The 25,923-nt window shown below is 43.6% G+C and overlaps 1 protein-coding gene across 1 annotated transcript in view; it reads right to left on the reverse strand.

Annotated features, from left to right (window-relative positions):
* Positions 1 to 25,923, reverse strand: part of CTTNBP2 (cortactin binding protein 2) — a 123,009-nt gene that overhangs the window by 68,429 nt on the left and 28,657 nt on the right. The window contains 2 exon segments of the mRNA XM_081211408.1: positions 7,057 to 8,710; positions 15,440 to 15,664. Coding sequence (XP_081067534.1) covers positions 7,057 to 8,710; positions 15,440 to 15,664 — 1,879 coding nt within the window.

Consider the following 25,923-nt stretch of genomic DNA (forward strand, 5'->3'; position numbering starts at 1 on the left):
AGGGTTAATTACTGCTTTTCTCTCAAACTAGAAAATAGTGTGTTCTCGCTATATAAAATATGAAAAGAAAAATAATTAGCATAAACCAGTAATTCTTTTTCTGGCCCATTTGCAAGACTAGAAGGGATACTGGGACAATTAAAGAGAGGCTATTCATGGTGAATTTAAGAGGTTATTCATCACTAACTACCAGGACCATTAAAAGCCTCAATGGTGTTTTGCTTATTCACACTGGTCAGGTTGGTTTGCAGTTGCATTTGTTTACCCCCCCCCCCCGGAAATTACCACAAAACCCATTGGGGGAGGGAACATTAAAACTGCTGGAATACAATGGGCTGACTTTGGCATTACTGGATGTCTCTTTAGAAGTGAACGATGAATGGGGAATTCCTGCTAGTATGGAAGCAAACCTCATTTGTGTATGTTTATAATGTTAAGCTAATCAGGTCTTGAGAGCTCTTGAGAGTCCCATGGACTGCACGAAGATCAAGCCTACCCGTTCTGAAGGAAATCAGCCCCGAGTGCTCCCTGGAAGGACAGATCCTGAAGCTGAGCCTCCATTACTTTGGCCATTTCATGAGAAGATTCCCTGGAAAAGACCCTGATGTTGGGAAAGATGAAGGGCACAAGGAGAAGTGGACGACAGAGGACGAGATGGTTGCACAGTGTTCTCGAAGCTACCAACATGAGATTGACCAAGCTGCGGGAGGCAGTGGAAGACAGGAGTGCCTGATGTGCTCTGGCCCATGGGGTCACGAAGAGTCGGACACGACTAAACAACAACAACCAGGTCCAGCAGCACTGGCAGGAAGATGCACCCTGTCGCAGGCCTAATTCAAGGAGCCCTTTTACTGGACCTGTTAGACAATCATGATTATCTGGTTTATTTTCCTTTGGGTGTCAGGCTGGTAGAGAGAGAGTGTGGAGGAACAAAATGGAGCTTCCAGCAATAAGTACTTGATTTAGCACTTATTTAGGAATCAAATGTTGGGATGCCATTTGTAACTGTTGTTCAGATGTGGGTAGAGAGGGAAGGTTAAAGAGATTTTTGGCCATGGCTACAAACACAGACGAAAGCCATTTTCAGAAAAAGGTTTTGAATTCCATCTTAGCTTTTTAAATGAGTGCAATATCTTTTCAGTCATATAGGTATTAGATAAAGTAGGTTTACTGTGCACTATAGCAGATCTGGATATTATTAATATTGCATTCACCTTCCCGGCAGAGCTTAAATTTTATCTTCTTGGTGAACTGCTTTACAAATTAACAGGGTCCCAGCATGGAAAGCAATTCCAGGCAAGAGCCTGAAACACACATGAAGATTACTGCATGCAGCAATCACACACACACACCACTGCATGTGTGAGTATTGGAAGAGGAGGTCCATGTAGGATTAACATATGAAGCAGGAGCATGAGAAAGCCTTCCAAAACATAGCATATACAAACTAAGCAATAATAACTGCATTGCATATTTCGTATGCAAATCCCACTGTTAACGTAACATTGAATCGGCACCGATTTTTAAGAGTTGGCAAGCAAGAAGAACCACAGGTTTGTATTCATTCAGGAAAATGCATAACAAAATTCGGAGACATGAGTAAGCTTTGTGGTTTCATATGCAAGAAGTTAGCAAATATGAAGCATCTGGGAAAGCGTGCTGGACATGCAGTGATGGGAGAATGAAAGGAACAGGGGTGGGGGGGAAACAGCTTCTGGCATCAGCTTCAGATTGTGGAGATGATTAATTTCGGAGTCTATTACCAACCTCTCCTGCACCCCATTCACTTTATGAGCAAACCACATCACAAAAAGATGAATCAGATCTGAATGAACCAAATAAAAACAATGTTGATTGAAAAGTGATTTAAATAAATAAATAAATAAATGAGAGCAAATCTAAAAAGAATGGATAATCCCAAGGGCATGGGAAATTCAATTGCTTAGAGCCATTTTAATATTTATGCTAACCCCCCCCCCCCAGTCTGAATTGTAAAATCAGTTGATATTCATTGGCTGAATCATGAAGGCTATTCGTTGGCATTAAGAGAGCTGAATCATGAAGACTACTTACAGAGGTCTTACAAAGTGGCCCACAGCTAATAGGGACTCAGTTGACATTTCATACTTGACAAAAGTATGAAGACACACAAGAGACCTGCACTGACATATAGAATGAATTTGGTAATGGTAAGGTGGCCAGGCAGCAGATATAACCAGTCTTGCCTAATTCCATGTATACTTTTTAAGATATCTCTATGATGGGAATCATGCTAAATGTAGCTGGTCACGTTCATCAGGCACAAAGAGCAAAGGCAGCAACACCCAACTCGGTAGCGACCCTCAGTTCTGGTAGGCTACATCTGCTGCCATCTTAAATAGGATTGCACAGCCTCACTTAAAACACCTATGGAACAAGCTCAATTGTACTCAAGTGACAACTGGCAGGCTCCCTGAATGATCACAACTTGGGGGAGCTCATGGCGAGTATGTGGGGTGGATTGGATCTAGGAATCTTCAACATGGGACTCTAGACATTTAGAAAAATCTTTGGATTGATTGCACAGCACTTTTCATGATAAATACACCTGAAACTCAGACCTGGCTGTACTGCACAAACCTGCTGTGTGACAGCAGCATGTTAAAACTTCCGTTTGAATTGCATGGTAAAAACACTCAGGCCTGTTTACACATGTGCAGTGGCATTGCGTGGGGACAGGGCGCAAAACTGTCAGCGGCACAAAATTTCAACACCCAGTGCTACCTCAATATAGCTGTGTGCTTCTGTCGCTGGGGTCTATTGAAAAATATTCTCCACGTGAAACCAGGAAGTGAAATTTCTAGACAATGGAACAACTCTTCTTTTCTTATATCTGTGGCTACAATCTCCTGGGTGACGCAGGTGCCATTAGGCAGCTAAATGCACATGCGTTCTCTGTCTGTTTTCCTCCCACCCACCCCACCGGGGCACTGGCAACCCTAGCTATGCCACTGCCCGTGTGGCAATGTTTTTGCATTCTTTCCTGATGACTGTCCTTGAGCTTGGTCCTGTCTATCTGTGACCATGCACAATTCTCACGTTAACCAGAATTACATGAATACACAGCAATTGTGCTGATATTGGCACACTTGTACCTTTGGGGAAGTCACAGGCTGAAACCCTCACTGTAATCCTTATTCACTGTAGCTCTGTCTTATCCCATAGCCATATATACTTGTGCTTCACTTCACACAAGACTATGGGAGGTGCCATAGCTCAATGACAGAGCACATTCTTTGCATGTGGATGGTCTCATGTTCAATCTCTGACATATCCTGCTAAAATTATCTGGTAGCAGGTAACTTGGCAGACAGCTAGCAGAGTCCCAGCCAGGTGGTCAGAGCAGATGATAATTGGCAAGATGGACAAAAGGTATGACATGTTTTAAGGTCGCTTCCCATGGTCTTTGCTCATACCTCAAGCACATGGAGAAAGGGATCATATGAAGGGGATTCTATGTTGATGCTACTGCAAGGATGACATGCTTCTTAGAGGCAGCCAAGATGCAAGCTATGTTACTTTAATGTAGGTTGCCTACAGAAAAGTGTCCTAGATATTTATTGCCAATTGAATTACAGAATCAACAGTAACATGTCACTTAGAATGAAGAGAAAAAAGGGGAAGAATAATTTAAAAGCAAATGTGTTGCCAAGTTGATCCAATAGGATGTATGATAGGTGCTCCTTAAGCATTTTAATTTCTTTTTATTGGCACTATAATAATTACTGTAGTCTTTTGTGGAATGAGAATACATCATTACAGGAAAGAGTGATATGTTACTAGGACAATAAAACATTGCTGCCCCATAAGACCAGATCCCTAGTTAATGGGTGAACCATTTTATTATTGATTGAAAAAGAGGAACAGTTAGGTTACTGTCTCCAAGTTATATCGAACCAAAGCAAACTTAAAGTTGCCTTGAGTTTGATTTTATCATCAAAAAGTGGGAGGTGAATTCCCAGATAAATACCTTTTGCATTCACTGTCTGTTATGAAATGTGAAAAGCCTACTGCAACCAGAATCCAAATCAATTTTTGAACAGCTTTCTAATACACCCGGTGGTTCTTTTCAACATGATTAACAAATGTATATTCAATCGACCAGCACTTGGCATTTAATTAAACGTTAAGAACTGCATGCTGAGTTTCAATGAACAATTTGGAATTGGATTGTCAAGTCTTGCCATTTGAGACTGAAATACAGTACTAATTGCACTTTGCTGAAGGTAAGCCTGCTATTATTTCTAATAACTGGCCCACTCGCCAGAATTTTTCAGATACCTGAATACTGTGGTGAACAGTGTTCCCCCAGAATATAGTACACTTAACAAAAAAAGAAAAAAAGGAAGGAACAGGAATACAATGCGCAAGGTGATTAACTACATCCGTTAGAACACTTCCCTGTGTACCCTATGTACCTCACTTCCGTTATAATAGCTTGTAAACCATAAATATCATTTTGATTTGGATTTTTTTGCTGAATATTGTCACTCAGGGACTCTTCATGCCACCTATCTCAATCTCCAAAGGGCCAGGCAGTTCTAATAAAGCATGACGTTATTTATTTGAATGTATAGCATGTTTCCTCCTTAAAGGAAACATATAAACAATACATAGGAAGTTGTCTTGTGCCCAGTCAAGACCATTGGTTCATCTAGGTCAGCACTGTTTAACCAGTCTGGCAATAGCTCCCCAGGGTTTCAGACAGGAGTCTCCCCCAGTCCTACTTAGATCAATTCAGGGATTGAATCTGGGATCTTCTACATGCAAGGCATGTGTTTGACTATTAGTCCTACAAAAATAAAAAATATAAAAATAAACATAAAATATTTTTTAAATCCCACGAATTTTGTTTAAAAAAACAACAAGCAAAACTGCTTACCAAATGCTGAAAATAAAATCCTTCAACAGCTCGAATCCAATGTCCAAAATCCAGTCCATACAGAAATGTCTTACAATACTTCTAAAATGGTGGCAAGGTTTAATTACATGTGGTCCTGAGTGATTTTAGAGATTGCAAGGCACTCTGGGTAGCTCAGTCGGTAGAGCACGAGACTCTTAATCTCAGGGTTGTGGGTTCGAGCCCCGTGTTGGGGGAAAGATCCCTGCATTGCGGGCGGTTGGACTAGATGACCCTTGTGGTCCCTTCTAACTATGTTTCTATGGACAAAGGCTTATCTTCTAAGCAGTGGTGGTACATGTGGTGTTATGAAGCTACGGAGTCAAGCTGGCAACCAAGTTGTTCCTGGATGGGGCTGGTGAGGTTGAAGTCACATGAGTGCACTGTCTGGACCACTGGATCAGCTGGTGGTATCCCTGCTGGCGCAAACATGTTGCCCTGTTGACACCCTACCCAAGCGTGAAGCAGCAATACCAGTGCTGGGAGGGCAACTCCACAACACCCACCTCTACTGCCTTTAAGCATGTCTGAGACTCCAGGCACTCTTCCCCATATCATTCATGGACCACTGTTCTCCCCACGCCCTAGATTCTTATCCTCAGAGCTCAAAATCTCCTTGCTATTCTTAAGCAGAGAAAGTACATTTTGGATCCCAGAATGCCTATCGCTTTGGCACCCCAAATATCAGAAGTTGCATGTGAAGTGAGGATAAACCTTGGAAGCTTTAGGTAAATGATGCAATCCACTTTGACTAATTTTTTCCTAATGCATCACCACGCTATTGACATATATAAGAAAGGCCTGCTTCCTCAATGTCTTAGCATAAGTTGTTTTTTCTGGAAACGTGCTGTCCTTTTCAGGATGAGAACTAACATTCACAGCTAAGATGGGCACAGTCAGTGTTAAGGGAGACCCAAACCCAACTCTCTGTTCAAAGAGAAGGCAGGCTTTCTGGCATGGCCACTATCATTAAATATGGAGGCACAGAATTCTACTAAGGCCTCGCCCAAAGTGTGAAGCAGGATTCAATGTAAAGCCCATTTGAAGGAAATTAAAACTTCAGATGTCCTCAGTGTCTTTCAGGAATGCTTCAGGGCAGTAAGGACACCTGGGCTGAACATGAACTAAGCCTTGCCACTTCTAGCACAAAACCTTGTTGTTGACCCATACCCAACTGGGCTGTGGAACACAAAAACCAAATCCAGTGGCGTTAGAGGGGCGGGGAGAAAACCCTCCACAAATAAAGCCAATAAAATATATCCAGTCATATAAAAAAGCTAAAACTGGGCCAATCTTTTTTTATAAAAAAAAATCAGCTCCAGTCCTTTGGTTTCACAAGGGAGGCATTGGGAAGTCACTCCTGGAGTGCTCTCAAAAGCTGAGTGGCCAAAACCCCTAAAGGAATGTAACACAGAAGCAGTTCTTAAATAGTTCACTGAAATTTTCAAGGTAATTGAATATCCTCGTTCCTAGATGAGCTCGAGGCTGCAGCCTCTCACCCGTGGCTGTGCGTGCAAAACTACACATCATGTCTAGTTCCTGAAGTCTTTTCTCTGAAGGCTCTTTTATTATCAGGTAAAACCTCTGATAAAAGATGGAACATGGGACTGGTGAGGGGAAGGGGTGGGGGGCTGTTTAACTCTTTCTTTCCCAGACATGGATTTAAAAAATACCGAGGCCTGTGCCCTTTATATCTTTGGGGAGAAAAGTAGTTTGGGGGAGAGCAACTTTGAGTGAACAAGCAGCCGGGAAGTAAATGGTTAAACAAGCATGAACACCCATCTTCTGCTTTACCTGATTAAAAAAGAGAGAGAAGGGAGGGGAGAGGAGTCATGAAACTACATATAACATCAAGTTCACCCTTAAAAATTATTCTAGATTTTAGGGTTTCCATCTTGGAAGGAAATACACAAATTCCTTGTGTGGTGGAAACTATGTTATGGCCCCATGAAATGGATTTCCCATACCCCTGAAACTGAAAAGAAACCGCACATGGAAATTTCAACTTTAAGGAAGAAGTAAAAAAGGGGAAAGAACAGGCTTAGGGAAAAGGAAAGCTATGGAAAAAATATGGCAAAGTAGCAACAAGTTTAGGAGTATATTGACAATCCCTTTACCTGATGCTGTTACCAGTAGGCTGTCTGAATCACATGGTCTACAGGATGAAGCACTAACAGGGTTTATGGAGGAGCTACAGGCAATGGTGGTGGGAATGACAAAGGAACTTTCTGAACATGCAGGTTGGTTCAGTCCAGGGGATTGGGGAGGCCAGGCACCCACCTGAGACGTGGCCATGGCTGGTATGGCACAGCCTGCAGATGCCACAGATATATCTAGTGTTGGTTTTGGTGGCAGCTGAGGTGAGGACTTAGAAATGACCTCCTCATTTATTACCCTGATTCCTTGAGGTGAACTGGAAGGAGGTGAGACTAGGGTTTTGCTGTCAGTTTTGGCACCTATATTAGGGGAGCGACCACTATCCATAAGGACTTTAAGCTGTGGGTGCGGTGGAGATGGAGTCTGTGAAAGGCCTGGCTTTTTGGGAGGAATGGGCGGAGGGTTTCCTCTGTCAATCCTCGACACACTGGGAGTCTTTAAACCCATTCTACCGACTGGGGGAGGATACGTGCCAACGTCTATCGAATGTGACATTCCCGGCCGTCCAGGCGGAGCGCCCTGAGGACTTGTGAATCTTGACAGGACCTGGGTGACGGTATTCCGAGCTAGCTGCTTGGCAACTAGGTTGTCTCGACTCGTGGGCGACACGTCTCTCGACGGAGGGCTTTGGGTAGTGTTTCCGTTTTGGTCTTGGTCGTTAGCATTGGTTTGGAATCTAAACCTAGCTGCCTGGACACGTGGATTCAGACCTTGATGCCCGGTACTGCTGGCGGATGGAGAATGCAGAGAGTGCATAGACGACGCTTGCAGGTAGCTCTGAGGTGCTATGCTGGGTGCTGGAGAGGGTGCAATGTTATTTGGGAAGGGGGAAGAAGGTAGATTGGTTAAGTCAGGTGTTGCATTTGGTCCGTTCTCCTCAATTCTGCTTTGGCCTTGAGTCAGAATGGGAGTTGAGGGGGACAGGAGCAGGTCATTGCAAGAAGAATGCCTGTCCATGACTGGCTTCACAAAGCCTGCATTGGAGCATACATTCATCTTTGTGTGGCCAGAGAGCAAAGGGTTGACAGCCGAAGGCTTTACCGGAACAGTTAAAGGCAACTTCCTAACACTTTCGGTTCCACCATCTAGCAACGCCGCGTCTGTCTGGCAGGCAAGCGTTCTCAAAGCCGGTCCCTCTGTTCCGACAGATACAGAAGCGGAACCTCTATCTTTGTTCTTACGCGGGAGGGAAAGGTGCAACTTACTGTCGTTCTCCTTTTTCAGCTGCTCAATCATTTTTCTCATCCTCTCCCTCTCTTCTCGGAGGTCATAGGTGTGCGCTTCCTCTCTGCCAAGCCTGGCATGAAGTTGCTCCCTTTCGGTGTCAAAGTCAGAAAGCTGCTTTTCCATTTGGGCTTCCATCTGCGCACTCCGCTGCTTCTCAACAGCAAGAGATTCCTCCAATTCGCCGGCTTTCTTCTTTTCTTCCTCAAATTTTGCTATGACATCTTCCAGCTTCTGGGCCTCTTCGACTATTCGACTGGAGAGCTGTTTACATTCTTTCACTAACATCAATACAACTTGTTTATTCTTGCCACGCTCCTCCTCAAGACGAGCACATAGCTTCTTATGTTCCATTTCGAGCTCTTGCAACTGCGATTTCTCCATTTCCAGCTACAAAGAAATGCAGAACAATATTCTCATTACCATAAGGGTTGGGCTTTCCTTTTTTTTTTAGTCTCAAGTAACAGAAATCAGCTGTATTTTATGTTATTAAAATGATAAAAAACTATCTTTAATGGGACCTGAATTAGACATTTTCTGGGCTAAGTTATTTGAGACAAAATGTTGCTGTGTCTCTGTTTTCCAAACAGATGAAAACTAAACTCATATTTTGTTGTCTTGATTTTACAGGAAAATATAAACTGCTCACTTTTTGTTTATTGTTAATGGGAACAACTACTTTGTTTCAGCAAATATCAGAACTATGCTTTTCGCAACTGACACAGTGTCAATGGACTCATCTGCAGTATATATATACACAAAGCAGTATTATGTAACTTCAAACAGACATGGCTTCCCTCAAAGAATACTGAAAAGTCTAGTTTGTGTAGTAGTAAGGGAGCTGACCCTATTTCCCCTCACAAGGCTACTATTCCCAGAGTTCCCTAGGAAAAGGGATTGACTATTAAACCTATATGTGTGATTGGTGGGTGCCAGTCATCAGAGTGTTGTTCATTTGAGTATTTTTTTAAAGGGTACCATAATTTCAACAAAATCATCTGTATCAGACATCCCACAAGAACTTTAATCAAGAACTTTCCCTATTTGCAAGAATCAAAAGCATCACGCACAGGTGGCTCAATGGATTTGTGCATCTGGCTGTTAACCAAAAGGTTGGTGGTTCAATCCCACCTCAGGGACAGGATAACTGCATTGCAGGGGATTGGACTAGATGACTCTTGGGTCCAACTCAACAATTCTATGAGAAGTCATCTGTGAACAAAAACAAAATGAGGGCAAGTGTATGTGTATTGGGAGACGGCCATGCCGAAAGGAATGAGTGGGACTAGAGAATGCTAGCTAAAGTCTCATCAAGACTTTAGGGTGCCAAATAACATCACCAGCATGCTGAACATGGATCAGCAACTACAGTGTACCAGAAACTCTGATGCTCATATATACCGATCAGCAAACTTGGAATTCTGAAATAGGTAGGACAGAATGTTCCTTCTATTTCCATGCTCATAGGGCCAAGATTTATTCCTTCTTAGAAGGAGAAAAATACCTGTTTCCTGCCCGGTAGCAATTTCAGAGCTGGATGTCCGTGAAACTGAAAAGGCTCAAACTTATGACTCTTGACTGAGGATCATTATACAGTGGTCCCTCGGGTTAAGTACTCAATTCATTCCAGAGGTTCATTCTTAACCTGAAACTGTTCTTAACCTGAGGTACCACTTTAGCTAATGGGGCCTCCCGCTGCTGCCGTGCCGCCGGAGCACAATTTCTGTTCTCGTCCTGAAGCAAAGTTCTTAACCCGAGGTACTATTTCTGGGTAAGCGGAGTCTGTAACCTGAAGCGTATGTAACCCAAGGTACCACTGTACAATTCAAGAACATGTAAGGGGAAGGGCTTATTTGCATGTAATAATCAGTGTAATGAAATGTGATCTTCATTCTAACCACAGGCATCCCCTCTCCCCCCACCCCACTCTCCCTATAAAATAATTGCACACAGGGTTAGTCTGTAAGCTGATAAGAGAAAGCAGATAAAATGGTTGCAGTCCAGCATCTGCGATTACTACAGAGGCGGGGAGGGTTTTACATTCCTCTAGATGCTAAAATCATACTAATTTCAGAGTTGTAAGAAGATACTGTATGGTGAGTATATTTCATGTACGCTGTAATCTGGGGAACCAGATGGCCCAGAGGATTGGTAACAGGAGATGGAGCATTTCATCTCTAGGTCAGTGGTTCAATTTTGGCTTTGGTTGCTAGCGAAAGGAAAGTCATTATGAACTGGTGACTTCTGAGTGGCCTGCTGTTCACCAATAGGATTCTGTGTCCTCCCTCCAGCAGGGAGGAAAACTGATAGTCTGTTGGACAGCTCCTCCAAAGAATGTTGTTGTTATTTGCCTACGCTCCCTTTTTCTAATAAGACAGCTTCTGCTTTGTTTCTTCGAAAACTTTATAAACAAGGAATTAACAGCAGCTTTGCTGTCCTCCCCACCCACTCTGAATAATACGTCTTTTATGCTTAGCATAAGTAAAACAGGAATCACTCTGAAAGTGAAGCAGCAAGGGAATAATACTGCATATCCAAAAAAGAGAAGAAGCTAACCCTACAGACTGCCTGGTGCTTGGATGTGCTTGAAAAACGAGAAAATGTTTGCTAAAATTCCAGGGATTTATACTTCAAGTCAATAAAAGTTAGCTATAATGATGGCATGTTGGATCTGCAATCTTAAAACTCTTCATTTACCATATTTTTTGCTCTATAAGACTCACTTTTCCCCTCCTAAAAAGTAAGGGGAAATTTGTGTGCGTCTTATGGAGCGAATGCAGGCTGCGCAGCTATCCCAGAAGCCAGAACAGCAAGAGGGATTGCTGCTTTCACTGCGCAGTGATCCCTCTTGCTGTTCTGGCTTCTGAGATTCAGAATATTTTTTTTCTTGTTTTCCTCCTCCAAAAACTAGGTGCGTCTTGTGGTCTGGTGCGTCTTATAGAGCAAAAATACGTTATTTTCTAAGATCTGGGAGGAGAATGGTGTGGCAGGATAAATATTGGAAGAGGATATTTCTGCTTTATATCCAGCAACACACATCCCCCAGAGTCACTGAATTACAGTGTCGATCACTAAATTGTCTTGAATTAGCGACTGGAAAGAGCTAATAGCAAAATACTTTGGATAATGAAGGACAAGCGAGCATGTGAAACAGCATCATGGCGGTTATCTCAAGCGCACGTTCTTGACTAGGCCTCAAAATATGAGCCAAGTAACTGATTCAGATATGACACAATATAATGAGAAATGAGATGTGGTTTAGAACCATGTGTATTATCTGCCTTGGCAAACAAGGGGTGCTTTTCAGGGGAAGAACTCTGAATAGCTACAACTGCTCCACATATCCACGACAGTGGCCAAGTAACAGTCCCAGGTTATGCATTCATTTGTTGTATTTCTGCTCTCACATTCCTCAGGGTGGTTTCCCAAAATGACCAATTCTAATTGCACTCCAAATCACAGCAGCTACAGCAATAATAAACTCCTCCATGCAAATTGGAATGCATTTGCACTGTCAGGATATTTTCCAGAACCGCAGAAGAACCCAGCCTTCTTTTAAACATTAATTAAGTATAATGCTGGGTGATGGAAAACACATTTGCCCCTTTTCCCAGAGTGGCAATATATATATATATGTTTCTACCTTGGGTATGCTAATCCATGTTAAGCATATACAATTTTCACATTATAATTCCTTCCACAGATTGTCTAATTGACAAAGTAGTGACTGGGAGGGAAGCAGGGGTGATAAAAATAGAGCAGGTAACTTTTTATTTTTGGTGTTATTTTGATTTGTTTACAAAATAAAGTTAAGATAGGTGAAAGGGGCAGGGAGGCCTTTGCCGTGGTGGGTTCGATAGGCAGTGTGATTTTATCTTGTCTATACCTTTAACTGACTTTTTCAGCTGACTTTTTATTGTATCGTTATTTAAGATTTTATTTTATTTTTATTTATTTATTTTAAAAAATATATGGATTGGTGGCATTTTTATACCACTAACGGTATAAATGGTTTTGTCAGCTTCTCTAAGGATAAGCTGCTCTTTTTTTAATTGGAGAGGAAAAGTAGACTACATGTTTTGAAAGATAAATAAAGCAGATAATGTACGTGGAACTGTTTGGTTCTATGATGCATTTCTTTTGCTTGATTGTCTCGTTTTCTGTGCACTGTTTTAATGTACACCACTCAGAAATGCAAATAAATAAATAAATAAAACTAGCTAAATGGTTCGTTATCTCCCTTCAACCTCTCCCTACTGTGAATATATTCAAATTCGAAATGATTCCAGATGTGTACATCTCAGATTATGCCATCCGCTCCCTATAGCAGATTCTGCTAAAGGAAGCAGGACGGGCCGTTCCCTCATGTTGCATATGTGCTTTATAATATGTTTGTTTTCTAGATGAGTCAACCTGACTAAGCTACCTACCTTTCCACTTCTTTGCCCCAATACTTTTATGGAACCTGCTCCCAATTTGTTCCTTCATGTCCCAGATTTTCATGTCCATCTAGGCCGCTAGATCCCATCTTGCCTACACATACCTTCTGATTTTCTTGTACTGCCTATCCATGCTTCCTGTCAACACAGAATCCTATCCCAACATCAAACTGTTTGCCAAACCCAGCTTTAGTTCTCTTAAGCTAGCCTCTCATGGCCAGCTGAGACTCAGAGGTGCTGCCTTCAGCTCCTACAAAACTAGACAAAATCTATATGAGTATTCTCTCTCTGATCAGAAGAAACTCATCAGGACATGGGTACCCAGCATAATATCCTCTGGATGTTGTTGGATTACAGCTCCCATTATCTGCTAACCATTAACCATGCTTGCTGGGTCTTAATAGGAGTCCAAACCATCCAAACAACACCATGTTTGGCTACCCCTCTATCATAGGGTTAAAAAAGAAGTCAAGCCACTTGACCTCCTAGTAATACTGTAATGCATCTGTCTCCAAGAGTATGAATCACTGTACGAAGCATGTTTATCTTTAATTACTTGGCAAAATGTATGTAAATAAAGTCCAAAGGAGGGTTTGGTTTCAGGTGTCATGCAGTTGATCCAATTACGTTGAGTTGTCAGCCAGCAGCGGCTATATTGGAGATATTGAGCTATTGTTAGTTCTTAGCTTATAGTAAAGGTATTCTCTCAGCCACGTTTGGGAAACTAGCAACTTTGCCCCACATTCAGATCTTGTTCTGTTGGGTTGCCATCTGATCAGAGAAACTTCAATTGAGTTATCTTTTGAGTGTTTAGACAGTTCATCTATCTGTTGGTCACAAATATTATTTCCGCAGTAAAAATAAAGGTTTATTTGGTTTAGTTTTAGACACCCACACACGTCAAAATCAGACATAATCTTAACACAGCCACTCCCTCCTGGGTGCAAGTGAAGGGAGAACGTCTCTTTTAATGATGGCACTTGCCCTTTGATTTAAAGAAACATTTTTTACATCTGCTACCCAATTAACTGGGTGCACCATTTCATCTGATTAAATACATCTAATTGCCAAGCGGCCTGCAAGCAACTCCCACAGCCGGTTTCCAGGAACGTACAAAGACAAGGAAAAGTTTCTTACCATCCACTTTTTATTCAATATTCACAGAGGCAGGCTTTGGAAGACAGCCTCTTGGATAATGGCGTTGTCCTGAGCGAATTTCCACCCCCCCTTTCTCTCCCACTTCCTTATTTGTCATCATCATCACCTCCTGTACAGGGGACGCTAAGTGCCCTCTGTCTTCAAGCTCTTTGCTCTCCTATTTTTAAGGCTCGCCGGGTTCTGGGAGAAGGTGGGTCTGGAATGCTTTCTAGTGACAACGTGCCAGCCAGTTGCTGCTCCGCTTCTGCCTCTTGCTCCTTTTCCATTATTTCATAACTTTCCCCCTCATCTGCCTCTGAGCTGTGACCTCCCTCAAAGCCCTGTTGTAATTCTGAACTCTCTTACTCTTCTCTGGATGGGTCAAGCTGGGGAGGCAGTCTATAATAATAATAATAATAATAATAATAATAATAATAATAATAATAATAATATTTTATTTATATCCCACCCTCCCCAGCCGAAGCCGGGCTCAGAGCAGCTAACAAGAATAAAATAATACAACATTCTAAAATCATTTCATTATAAAATCAGTTCAAATCAAATTAATGGCAACCATTGGGCTAGAGTTCTGTGAGGATTGCCAAAGGAGGGGGTCAGGCCAAAGGACTGGTGGAACAGCTCTGTCTTGCAGGCCCTGAGAAAAGATGTCACGTCCTGCATGGCCGTAGTCTCTTGTGACAGAGCGTTCCACCAGATTGGAGCCACAGCCGAAAAAGCCCTGGCTCTGCTTGAGGCCAGCCTAACCTCCCTGTGGCCCGGAACCTCCAAGATGTTTTTGTTTGAAGACCATAAGGTCCTCCATGGGACATACCAGGAGAGGCAGTCCTGTAGGTACGAGGGTCCTAGGCCGTATAGGGCTTGCTACCATTCCTCCTCTGCCCAGTCCCTGACACTAACCAATTGATCTAAAACAGGAGTACCCTACATAGTGCCCTCCAAATATTTGTCGGATTACAACTCCCCTTTTTCCTGATCATTGGCCACGTAGGCTGGGGCTGATGTGAGCTGTAGTCCACCCAACACTGGGAAGGCACCACATCTGCTACCCATGATCTAACCAATTGATCAATTAAATGTTGCAGCCCTCGCTGAAGGTTTGCATTTCTTCAGAATGGCCATTCTTTAGCCTCAGGACTGTATCCAGTTGTCATGCTGGGCCCCTGGATGATGAGGACCTGGTTCTCCTGATGACCAAAGACACAGGTAAGCTGACAGAGCCCATGGCATCCCTGGTGTTCTGGGAAAGACGTTCCAAAACCCAGAAGGGATGCTCTTATTATTATGTAAAGAGGAATATTCTTCCGTTGTAATAATTGAAAACTATCCACCAGAAATGTGTCACTAATGATAAAATACAAATAATACGGCCACTCTAGAATCACACACACACACAAAATTGATTTCTAATTATTTTAAGTCATAAAAATGAGAGGGAATACATTCTTTTGGAGATGTGGTGAGCAAACAAAAAAAGGGGGGAACGAAAGAGCAAGTCAAAGGGGGGGGGGAGTTGATGTGGTACCTTCTTTTGTCTGTTTTCAGCAGCAACCAACTGAGCTGCCATTCTCTCTTGCATTTTTCTGCAGTGAGCCATAACAGCTTCTAAGATGGAGAGTGGGTTGGTACAAATGGACTTCTTGTCTTTATCACCAGCACCTGACTCATAGTCTCGCTGCAGAGCCAGAAATGGGTCACTAAGATTAAATCTCCCATACCGCTCCTGGATAAAGACCTCCTTCCTCCGTGCCTAAACAGAGAGATAAACAAAAAGAATCACTAGAGAACAGTTAAATGAAACGTTAACACACACAACAGCGCTATACGTAGAACATCTGGGAAATAAACAGTCACACGTTCAGCAGATTACTTCAGTATTTTTGACAATACATAAGCCAATGCATTTTGAGAAAGGCCATGTTTTATGCCAGCGATCTAAATTAAATCTTATTTCCAAGTAACACCACAAAATAAATAATATATATATGGCCTTTATATATGCCTGAGAGAAATCAATTATTTAAGATTTAGGTTTATTAAGTGCAGTTAATAAGATGTGGCCATTTTAGCTTTCTTCCCATCTCCCAGAGTTCTCTCTTTGCTGCTGCTACACACAACTATAAAGGTTATGTAGATGTTTTGTTGCTTGTTACCAAACCTATCATCAGAAATGTGGGAAAAGAACATCATTTGAGAAAGTCAACACAAACAGTTATCATAAGACTGTTATGTTCAAAAATAAAAGATGCTGTGTGTTTTGTTTTTTACTCCCCTTCCTTTTAAGTAGTTACAAACCCCGTCAAAGTGCTGCAAGTTCCTGAAGGCAATGCTTGCAAAAAGCCTGATTGCTTTGGAGAGAAATGTCACCTGTCACCTTGTTGTTGTTGTTGTTTAGTCATTTAGTCGTGTCCAACCCCATGGACCAGAGCATGCCAGGCACTCCTGTCTTCCACTGCCTCCCACAGTTTAGTCAAACTCATGCTGGTAGCTTTGAGAACACTGTCCAACCATCTCATCCTCTGTCGTCCCCTTCTCCTTATGCCCTCCATCTTTCCCAACATCAGGGTCTTTTCCAGGGAGTCTTCTCTTCTCATGATATGACCAAAGTATTGGAGCCTCAGCTTCAGGATCTGTTCTTCCAGTGAGCACTCAGGGCTGATTTCCTTAAGAATGGATAGGTTTGATCTTCTTGCAGTCCATGGGACTCTCAAGAGTCTCCTCCAGCACCATAATTCAAAAGCATCAATTCTTCGGCGATCAGCCTTCTTAATTTAGGGCTGGCACAAGATATTGCACTGCTGAAACCCCTTTTTTGCATCTCCCTTGTCTCTGCTGTGCCTCTTCTCTTCATTGTGATGGTGCTTTAGGAGAGAAGCCCTGCCTCCACCTCCCTGTCTCACTCTAGAAAGGACCGATGGGGGGGGGGGTCCTTCTCGAGTGAGGCATTCTGGGTGCGGAAGTCATGAAAGCACCAGTAGTTTCCGGCGGCAGCTGATAATCCCTAATATTGGGGGCGGGTGAAAGTTACAGTAACTTTAAAACCCTCCCCCTAGAGTTGGGCGGCATCTAACCGAAGAATGAATCATGGCTCAAAAATAGACATGCAGCTTTAAAAAGAAGCCAAATGCTATCACAAATAGCCTCACAAACTGAAGGTAAGAGTGATGATTAAGCGTGAACTCCAAAAGATATTATGGGAAGTGGAAAAGAAGCATTAATTATTTTTGCCTTCTTTCAAGGTCTGAAAAGCAGGTGGCTTCAAAAACAGGCCAAATGATGAGAAACTCATCGTTTTAGAAATGTCAGCATGAAGGAAAGGCAGTGCTAAGTGGAAGCAGGCCATTCCATAGTTAATTGAGTTCTATTCAGGCATTATCCGACATCAACAACAAGGGTTCCAACAGTGGCTTCCAACCATTGGCCCCATCCCTACCATCATGCCTCTGTTGAACATCTGTAGAGCACATCTGTAGAGAGAAGCAAAATCTACGATTGTAGGTTCCTCTGCTATTTCGAACCCTGTTTGAGCTATAATATGAGACTCCACACCGGAGCTCCACTTCTTCAAATTTCTTGTAACTTCTCTTGAGAGACACAGCTCTGGTCAAGATCCATTGATCTACTTCAGGATATTAGAACTCAAAGTGAAATCCCATGCACACTTGCATGGAAATAAATCCAATGGAAGACCATGGGACTCTTTTGCGATAATTATATTTTATATTCTTTATTGAAAAATAAAAAAATATGAAATTACAAGTGCACAGAATAAGATAAGACACAAAAAAGAAGAAACAAGAAGTAGTAACTACGTAGGGGGGGAAAGGAGATGTTGTGTACATTACAAAAAAGGTACTTAACTGCTGAGTAAATATGCATAGGATTATGCTTGGGACTTTGTAGGATAAACTCTTGCTAGCCCTGAGAATTCTCCCAAAGCTTGTGGTATCCAGTATTCATTAGGACTTACTAGCATCCAAGACCTACAGCCTGTTGCTAGTCATCCTCTGCTACAGACTGCTTCCCACCAGATCTTACCTGGAACCCTACAGGCTATTAGAAGGACAAGAAAAATGGGGATTGTACACCCTATAGCAACTTTTGGAGTAACCTGGGCAATACAGATATTCATCTTTCCTGAAAAGCATCTCACATTCACAGCTGGGTGCTACAGTGATAAACCAGAAGCGCAGGAAGTTCTTAATGACCTTAAAGAGAAAATCATGCACTGCTGGCATCTGCGTATAGAAACGAAACTAACACATTTTTACAGCACTCTGCAGATTTCATCACTTAACATATGGTAAAGAGTGTAACATTTCCTTGATTCTTTTTTAAAGTCACAAGCAAAAAGCACATTACATTTTTTAAAAAAAATAATTAACAGAGCTTTTGCATGGAGAGAGAAAAGTGCATTTTTTAAAACGACTCAAACATTCCTCTTTTTTGAATGCCAAGATCCAGACACAGTATTTCCCTTTGAGGCCAACAGACAAGTTTAGAAGAAGCCAGTGGAAGTTTCCTTAAACGTCACCACTACAAATAGCCAAAGGAACATTTTCTAGTGAAAACATGTTGATTTTGTCTTTTTATAGCAATGATACCTTTGGCTGGGCTCTAGAGAAAGCCAGTTTTATATGACTCACAGACACCTGGCGTTTCTAAAATCCAAAACTTTCCTCACCACCCAAGCATGCCAATCCGATCCCCAACATACTTGCCAAGGGCACTGTATGGGAGTGTGACCAGCAGTACAGTATGTCAAAAGGTCATGACATTTATAAGTGCACATGTGCATATTTAGTCTGTATGGACAAACACACACAACGCTGGGCATTTGAGAAGTATTTCAGTCGGGGGCTAAAATACATATGATTTGGCAACATAAAAGAGAAGCAAAGATCAGCCAAACATAGCACATTTCTCTTAATAATGTTCCTTGACTCGAGGTGTAAACTTCTCACTTCACTCATAATCATAACTGTTTCCTGACCAAGAAGGACTGACTTAAGGCATATTGCCCCCTGAGATGGAGAACCCCCTAGTCCACATATAGTATCCAACCAGACTGGAGACTGAACACACTCAGCGGTGTGTGGTCAGTGGATTTGGGGAACTAGGTTAGTGCCCTAAATGTTCCCCTGGCACCTCCTTCCCGAAGCCCAGGAAGTTTCTGCTCAGCTTAGGGACAGAGTCGCAATGCTGACGCATGCAACATTTTCCCCACTCTCCCTTGCCTCTGGCCCTAACTGTTCCCTTATGAAAAATTTCACCGCGTGCCACTGAACACACTGGTCATGGGACAGTATTCTCTACCGGACCTGGGGGCAGCAGAATAGCTTAGAGAGGATGGGGAATGTTGACAGCCCCCTGTCTCAAGGCATTTGCTACATGGTGCTGCTGCCTTACTCTGCCTGATATGGGGCAAACCCTTGAGACTATGGCAAGGAGTAAGGTAAAGGTAAAGGTAAAGGTAAAGGTAAAGGTAAAGAGACCCCTGACCATTAGGTCCAGTCGTGACCGACTCTGGGGTTGCGGCGCTCATCTCACTTTATTGGCCGAGGGAGCCGGCGTACAGCTTCCGGGTCATGTGGCCAGCATGACTAAGCCGCTTCTGGCGAACCAGAGCAGCACACGGAAACACCGTTTACCTTCCTGCTGGAGCGGTACCTATTTATCTACTTGCCCTTTGATGCCCTTTCAAACTGCTAGGTTGGCAGGAGCAGGGACCAAGCAACGGGAGCTCACCCTGTTGTGGGGATTTGAACCGCCAACCTTCCGATCGGCAAGTCCTAGGCTCTGTGGTTTAGCCCACAGCGCCACCCACGTCCCAGGAGTAAGGTAAGATGTCTTAATTCCCTCAGAAGCTGTCTGATTCATGGCAGACTTCCTCAATATAGTGCCCTCCATCGGTTTGGGACAATTCCCACCTTCCACATACAGCATCACCAATGAAGAGGGTTGATAGGAATTATAGTGTGGCAACTTCTGTTGGGTACCAGGTAAAGGAGTTGGGCTTGTCTCTTCTTCCCTCAGTCCAACACATAGACATTCAAAGCACTCAGCTCTGAAAATCAGAAATTGCTGTGTTGCTGTGTGTTTTTAATAAGTTCCCTCCTCACTCCCACATCTTAAAGTCTGCTCTTATAAATAAAAGTTATATGAGCTGAGCAGAGTCTTTGCATATTAAACTGATAATGCAGACATCCATCTGAAAAACATTATGTCAGAATAGAACATCGCCTTTTGCCATAAGGATTTACAAGCTGGAGATGGGAATCCTTCCTGTTCACAGATCTTTCCAATAAAATTTGTGCAGATTTTGCATTCCATAGAAGTTGAAACGTTCCCCAATTACATTGGCCAAAAAGATCTCAAAACAGGCAAGGGCATCCAGCGGCGTAGCGTGAGTTGTCAGCACCCGGGGCAACGCAAGTAATTTGCGCCCCCTAACCCGGGGCAAGGCAAGTAATTTGCGCCCCCCCTAACCCCTAACCTGCGAGTTGCCGCTGGCGCTGCCGCCCAAACGACGCCGCTTGCCCGGAGGAGGAGGGGGGCAGAGAGGCGAGGAAAATGCAACATGGCCCAGCAGCTGCAGCAGCACCGGCGGAGGCGGGGCTGTGAGGAGGGGCTGCCTGGCGCGTCCTCCGCGGCGAGCGCTGAGAGCCGCTGCCTGCCGGGCGCCTTCAGCCCGGACGCGCGCACAGCTCGTCGGTTCCGCGAAACATGCGGCTCCGCTACAGCCTGCGCCCGAGGCTCTTCGGCGACTCCGGAGGCAGCGAGCGCGCCCCCCCAGATGTTGCGCCCGGTGCGGCCGGCACCCCTGGCACCCCCCCCGCTACGCCACTGAGGGCATCTAGAGCCCATGGTTTTAGGGAATCTGGAAGAAGCTGTGGCAAGCTTCAAGCTCTCGTATTTCATCTCTCCTCACCCAATTCTTTTGTGCATGAGGAGAGTAAGATTTTCTTATTTCACTTTAAAACAAAAGAGAGCTCCACTTTATGTCCAAACCTAGAGAACGGTAGCTTGCTTCCATTAAAGTTAGTTGAAGCCAATAAGGAACAATAAGAGAGAGTGCATGAGCCACTTGCCCGCAACTTCTCCTTAATCACCTAAATCCATGGTTTAGTTTTAAGTCAGGGTTCCCCAAACTTGGGTCTCCAGCTGCTTTTGGACTACAATTACCATCATCCCTGACCCCTGTTCTTGCTAGCTAAGGATGACGGGAATTGTAGTCTGAAAACAGCTGGAGACCCCAGTTTCGGAAACCCTGTTTTAACTGATTGTCTGAACTAGGCCTTTAGATTCAGGTAGGTAGCCGTGTTGGTCTGGCTCAGTCGAAATAAATAAAAAAATTGGTCTCTAAGGTGCTACTGGACAATTTTTTAATTTATTTGAACTAGGCCTTGTACTGTTATCTCAAAACATTTTCTCCAGATGAGGCTAAGTCAACAAACTTTTACAGATGAAGCAATGGAATGAAGCTGGCTTTTTTGTTGTTGAAGAAAATATATCTCTAAGATAGCCAACCAAAGATTTCAACTAGGTTGCAGTTTTCCAGTTGCAATTGAAACACTAACTCAATTGATTAATATATTTTATTTTAAAATGTATGTTCCTTAAGGGAAGAGTCCCCCCCCCAAAAAAAAATTTCAATATGAAAATATTGAAAACTTTAAGTTCCTCTATCAAGATCCACAAATGAATGTTTTAACAAACTGATTTCCATAGCAACAAACTGTTGCTACAAACAGGGAATCACGACAACTAGCAAATTGAGGTTGCCAAAGAAAAATATTCTGTTCCATCATGTGTTGTTGTTGTTGTTGTTTAAGTAGAAGGATTAATAACAATAATCAGACATTTGCTCTTGTTTTGTTTTTCTGTGAGATCTTTTGTAATATAATAATTATTAAGTAATAAGTTATTATCATAAGTAATGTAATACTTTTGCCTTCTGTGGTAGGCTTAAACTCACTGGTCCAATGACTTCATAGACTCACGGCATGTTAGACTTCAGTCACCATCCAAAATCCTGCCAGGGCCTGACAAATTGTAGATTGCAGCTGTGGAGTTTTGAGTAAACAGGAGCTGCTTCATTGATTCCAACGACAGATTGTTCTGTGTGCGTAATCTGCATGCAACACTCTCTAATACTGAAATAAGAGAAGAACCCAAACTCTGCATGTGCCCTGGAGCATCTCAACTAGCCAAAGTCCCATATTCTAGGTCAGGGGTCAGCAAACTTTTTCAGCAGGGGGCCGGTCCACTGTCCCTCAGACCTTGTGGGTCTATATTATTATTATTATTTTGGGGGGGGGGAGAATTGAACAAATTCCTATGCCCCGCAAATAACCTAGAGATGCATTTTAAATAAAAACACACATTCTATTACAGTGGTGCCTCGCAAGACGAAATTAATTCGTTCCGCAAGTCTCTTCGTCTTGCGAGTTTTTCGTCTTGCGATGCACGGTTTCCCATAGGAATGCATTGAAAATCAATTAATGCGTTCCTAGGGAAACCGCCTTCAGACCCCGGACCTCTTCTGAAGGCTGGGGGGGGGGCAAGGGCTTTTCTTCCCACCCCCAGCATTTAAAAAAACCCCGGGACAGCGGAGGACTTCTCCGCTGTCCGGGCGATCTTAAAATGCTGGCGGGCGGCATTTTAAAATCGCCCCGGGACAGCGGAGGACTTCTCCGCTGTCCGGGGCGATTTAAAAGCCCCTGGGAAGGCAGGCAGGGGGGACAAAGACTTTTGCCCCCCGCCTGCCTTCAGAAGAGGTCCTGGACCTCTTCTGAAGGCGGGCGGGGGCGAAAGTCTATGCTCCCCCCCGCCTGCCTTCAAAAGCCCTCCAAGACAGGCAGGCAGGGGGGAGCAAAGACTTTTGCCCCCCGCCCGCCTTCAGAAGGTGTTCCCTCCCCGCCGCCCGGCTTCAGAACGATGCGCCGAAGCCGGGCGGCGGGGGCAGGTGTTCCCTCCCCACCGCCCGGCTTCGGAGCATCGTTCCGAAGCCCGGCGGCGGCGGGAGGAGGCGTTCCCGCCCCACCGCCCGGCTTCGGAGCATCGTTCCGAAGCCCGGCGGCGGCGGGAGGAGGCGTTCCCGCCCCACCGCCCGGCTTCGGAGGAGGTCCGAGGACAGTGGGGAAGACACGCTGCGCTTCCCCGCTGTCCCGGATATTTCCCTATGGGCTTTCGTCTTGCGAAGCAAGCCCATAGGGAAATTCGTCTTGCGAAGCGCCTCCAAAACGGAAAACCCTTTCGTCTAGCGGGTTTTCCGTCTTGCGAGGCGTTCGTCTTACGAGGTACCACTGTAATGTAAAAACACCAGACAGGCCCCACAAATAACCCAGAGGTGCATTTTAAATAAAAGGACACGTTCTACTCATGTAAAAACATGCTGATTCCCGGAACGTCCGCGGGCTGGATTTAGAAGGCGATTGAGCCGGATCCGGCCCCCAGGCCTTAGTTTTCCTACCAATGTTCTAGGTATTAATATAACCCGGCATGGATACAAAGACTGCAAGAGATGTTAGACTCTTTCTAACAAAAAGTCACAAACCATAAGCATTCTAAAGCACCACACACACACACACACACACACACACACACACACCCCAGTTTGGTTGGCCATAATCAAGCAGCATTATTTAAATTACATATGGGAGATTGTATGCAAATAGCTCTCCAGCCCTTCAGGGTCAAGACGCAACATAGATCAGTCTGAGCTGTGTTGAGGGAAGCACTGAGGGAAGACACTGGAGTATGATGGAATAAATAAGAAACAAAAAATATTTCACAGGTCTAAGTTATTTAGTGGGATTCCAGATGGCGAGCAAGAACACAGGGGAGTGAAAGACTGACTTTCTCAAGCACTAATTACTAAACAGAAGGTAGTCCTTCCATTGAGAGTTATGAAGAGCTAATTCAGTGAATAATGCCACATAAAAAAAATTACACTGTCACATTCTAATGAATCCATAATGATCACTACCTACTTGGTTTAAATTGACTATTGCCATTGCAAGTTTAAAACCAGCTAATCACCTGGTCATCTAAGGTATTAATGGCTTCCTGGGCGAACAGAGGTTAATTTTTTGCAAAAGTTGGGTGTCTTCTTTATTTTAGACAGTGGTGGCGAATATGGGTAAGCGAGCTAACAAATATCATGGGAAATATTTGCAAGAAATGGCCTCCCGCTGTCTTTAATAGCAAAATCAGGTGATGAGTGCCAAGAGAAATGAAGGCAAAATGAGACCATTGAGAAGGAAATGAAAGCATCAGCATGCTCAGGGGAACCCCAGGATTTGCAGAAATACAAAGAAAATCTGGAAAAGGCAAACCATTGAGGAAGATAAAAATGGAAAAGGGGGTAGTGATTTGAGTATGGAATGGCTTGCTGAAGGAGGATGTGGATGGCTGGAACCATGAACAAGAATACTCCAATATAAGGAGGTGGAAATAGCACATCACAACATTTTGTTGCAGATCTCATTTGTCTTTACTTATCAGCAGGATCTCAACCATTATGCAGGCATTCATTATGGGAAGGATTTTATGGATTGGAAGCTGATGCTAATTTGAAAAAGCTAATGTGTAATAAGTGACTATGGTCGTGGCCCCACTGTTCAAGCCAAAATCGGGGCTTGGCTTTGTGGTTTTAAGCAATCCGTCTTTGTTCAGATAAAAGAGATGCCAAGAGAATGAAGCCATTATAAATAAAGAGGCAACTTCGCTTGATTCGTTTGCTTGGATTACCAAAAACTCTCCTTAAAAAAAGCTTTATTCCATTGCTCTGTATGTTAAAAGGCTTTTGGAAAGTGATTTGAAACAGGGAAATAAAAATATGCCCTTGATTTTTGTTGTAACCCTAATTTCCCCCCTCTTCCCCTCGTCCTCCTAAAGGGGTGGAATGATCAACAGTTGAAACAGGACTGGGATAAGTGGAAGGAGACACACGCAGTGGCAACTGCTCAATGAGTTGGAGAACCTTGTTAACCACAGGACTTGGCAAGGACGTGCAAATGCTTGGCAGCAGAGCCCACTGCAACCCCTGAAGGTCAATTAAAAGTGAACCTACTTATTGTCTGCAACCTGAATAGAATTTGAAGTCATCAAGTCTTGCCCCGGGGAGCCAAGTACTTGTGACCACTACACTCAACTCTACTGTTCTAACAGAGACTGCAGGCAGCAGAGTAAGAAGTTTAACTAAGGTGATATTATGAGGCCACCTGCTACCTAAATACTAGTTACTGTGAAAAGCTACGTTCATGGAGAACGGCGTGAGCTTCTATCTCCCCCCCCCCCTTGCAGGGTAAGTTATTGCAGTAGGGATCTGCTTCTGACATCATGTTTCCTCGCCTTGTTTGCATTACAAGAACGCAGCTGGGGAACCAGCCTGAAAATGGCTGCAGACACTCATGTTTCCTGATCTGCCCCAAGACTCCCAAAAGCAAATATCGGGAGGCATATTGTTCTCTTACCCTCTGAATAAAGCATGACTTAGACTAAAGCGGCTGCCATGGTCTTACTGACACCAGTCTCCAAACAGCAAATCTCTCTTTAAAATAAAAATGATGCATGAAGAGGATAAACTAACAGCCAACTGTATTTTGCTCTGAATACCTTCCCCCTTTACCAGTTTTTCTGCTCGCTTGCTCTGCCTATCCTGACATCCTACATCTGATTCTCCAAAGAGAGTCCAACACTTCTCAGCAGACTACTGTATATCCTAATCTTAAATTATCTCCACATTATCTCTGCTATGTAAGGAAGACTTGGCAAAGGTGATCCAGTGAGGTTCACAAGTCTTGTTCAGATTAACTCTAAGCCAGGCATAGGCAAACTCGGCCCTCCAGATGTTTTGGGACTACAATTCCCATCATCCCTGACCACTGGTCCTGTTAGCTAGGGATCATGGGAGTTGTAGGCCGAAAACATCTGGAGGGCCGAGTTTGCCTAAGCCTGCTCTAGGCTGTTCCAACCTTAGCCACTAGGGTTGCAACTAATAGG

Source organism: Podarcis bocagei (genome assembly GCF_964188305.1).
Source record: "Podarcis bocagei genome assembly, chromosome: 10".
Lineage (NCBI taxonomy): Eukaryota > Metazoa > Chordata > Lepidosauria > Squamata > Lacertidae > Podarcis > Podarcis bocagei.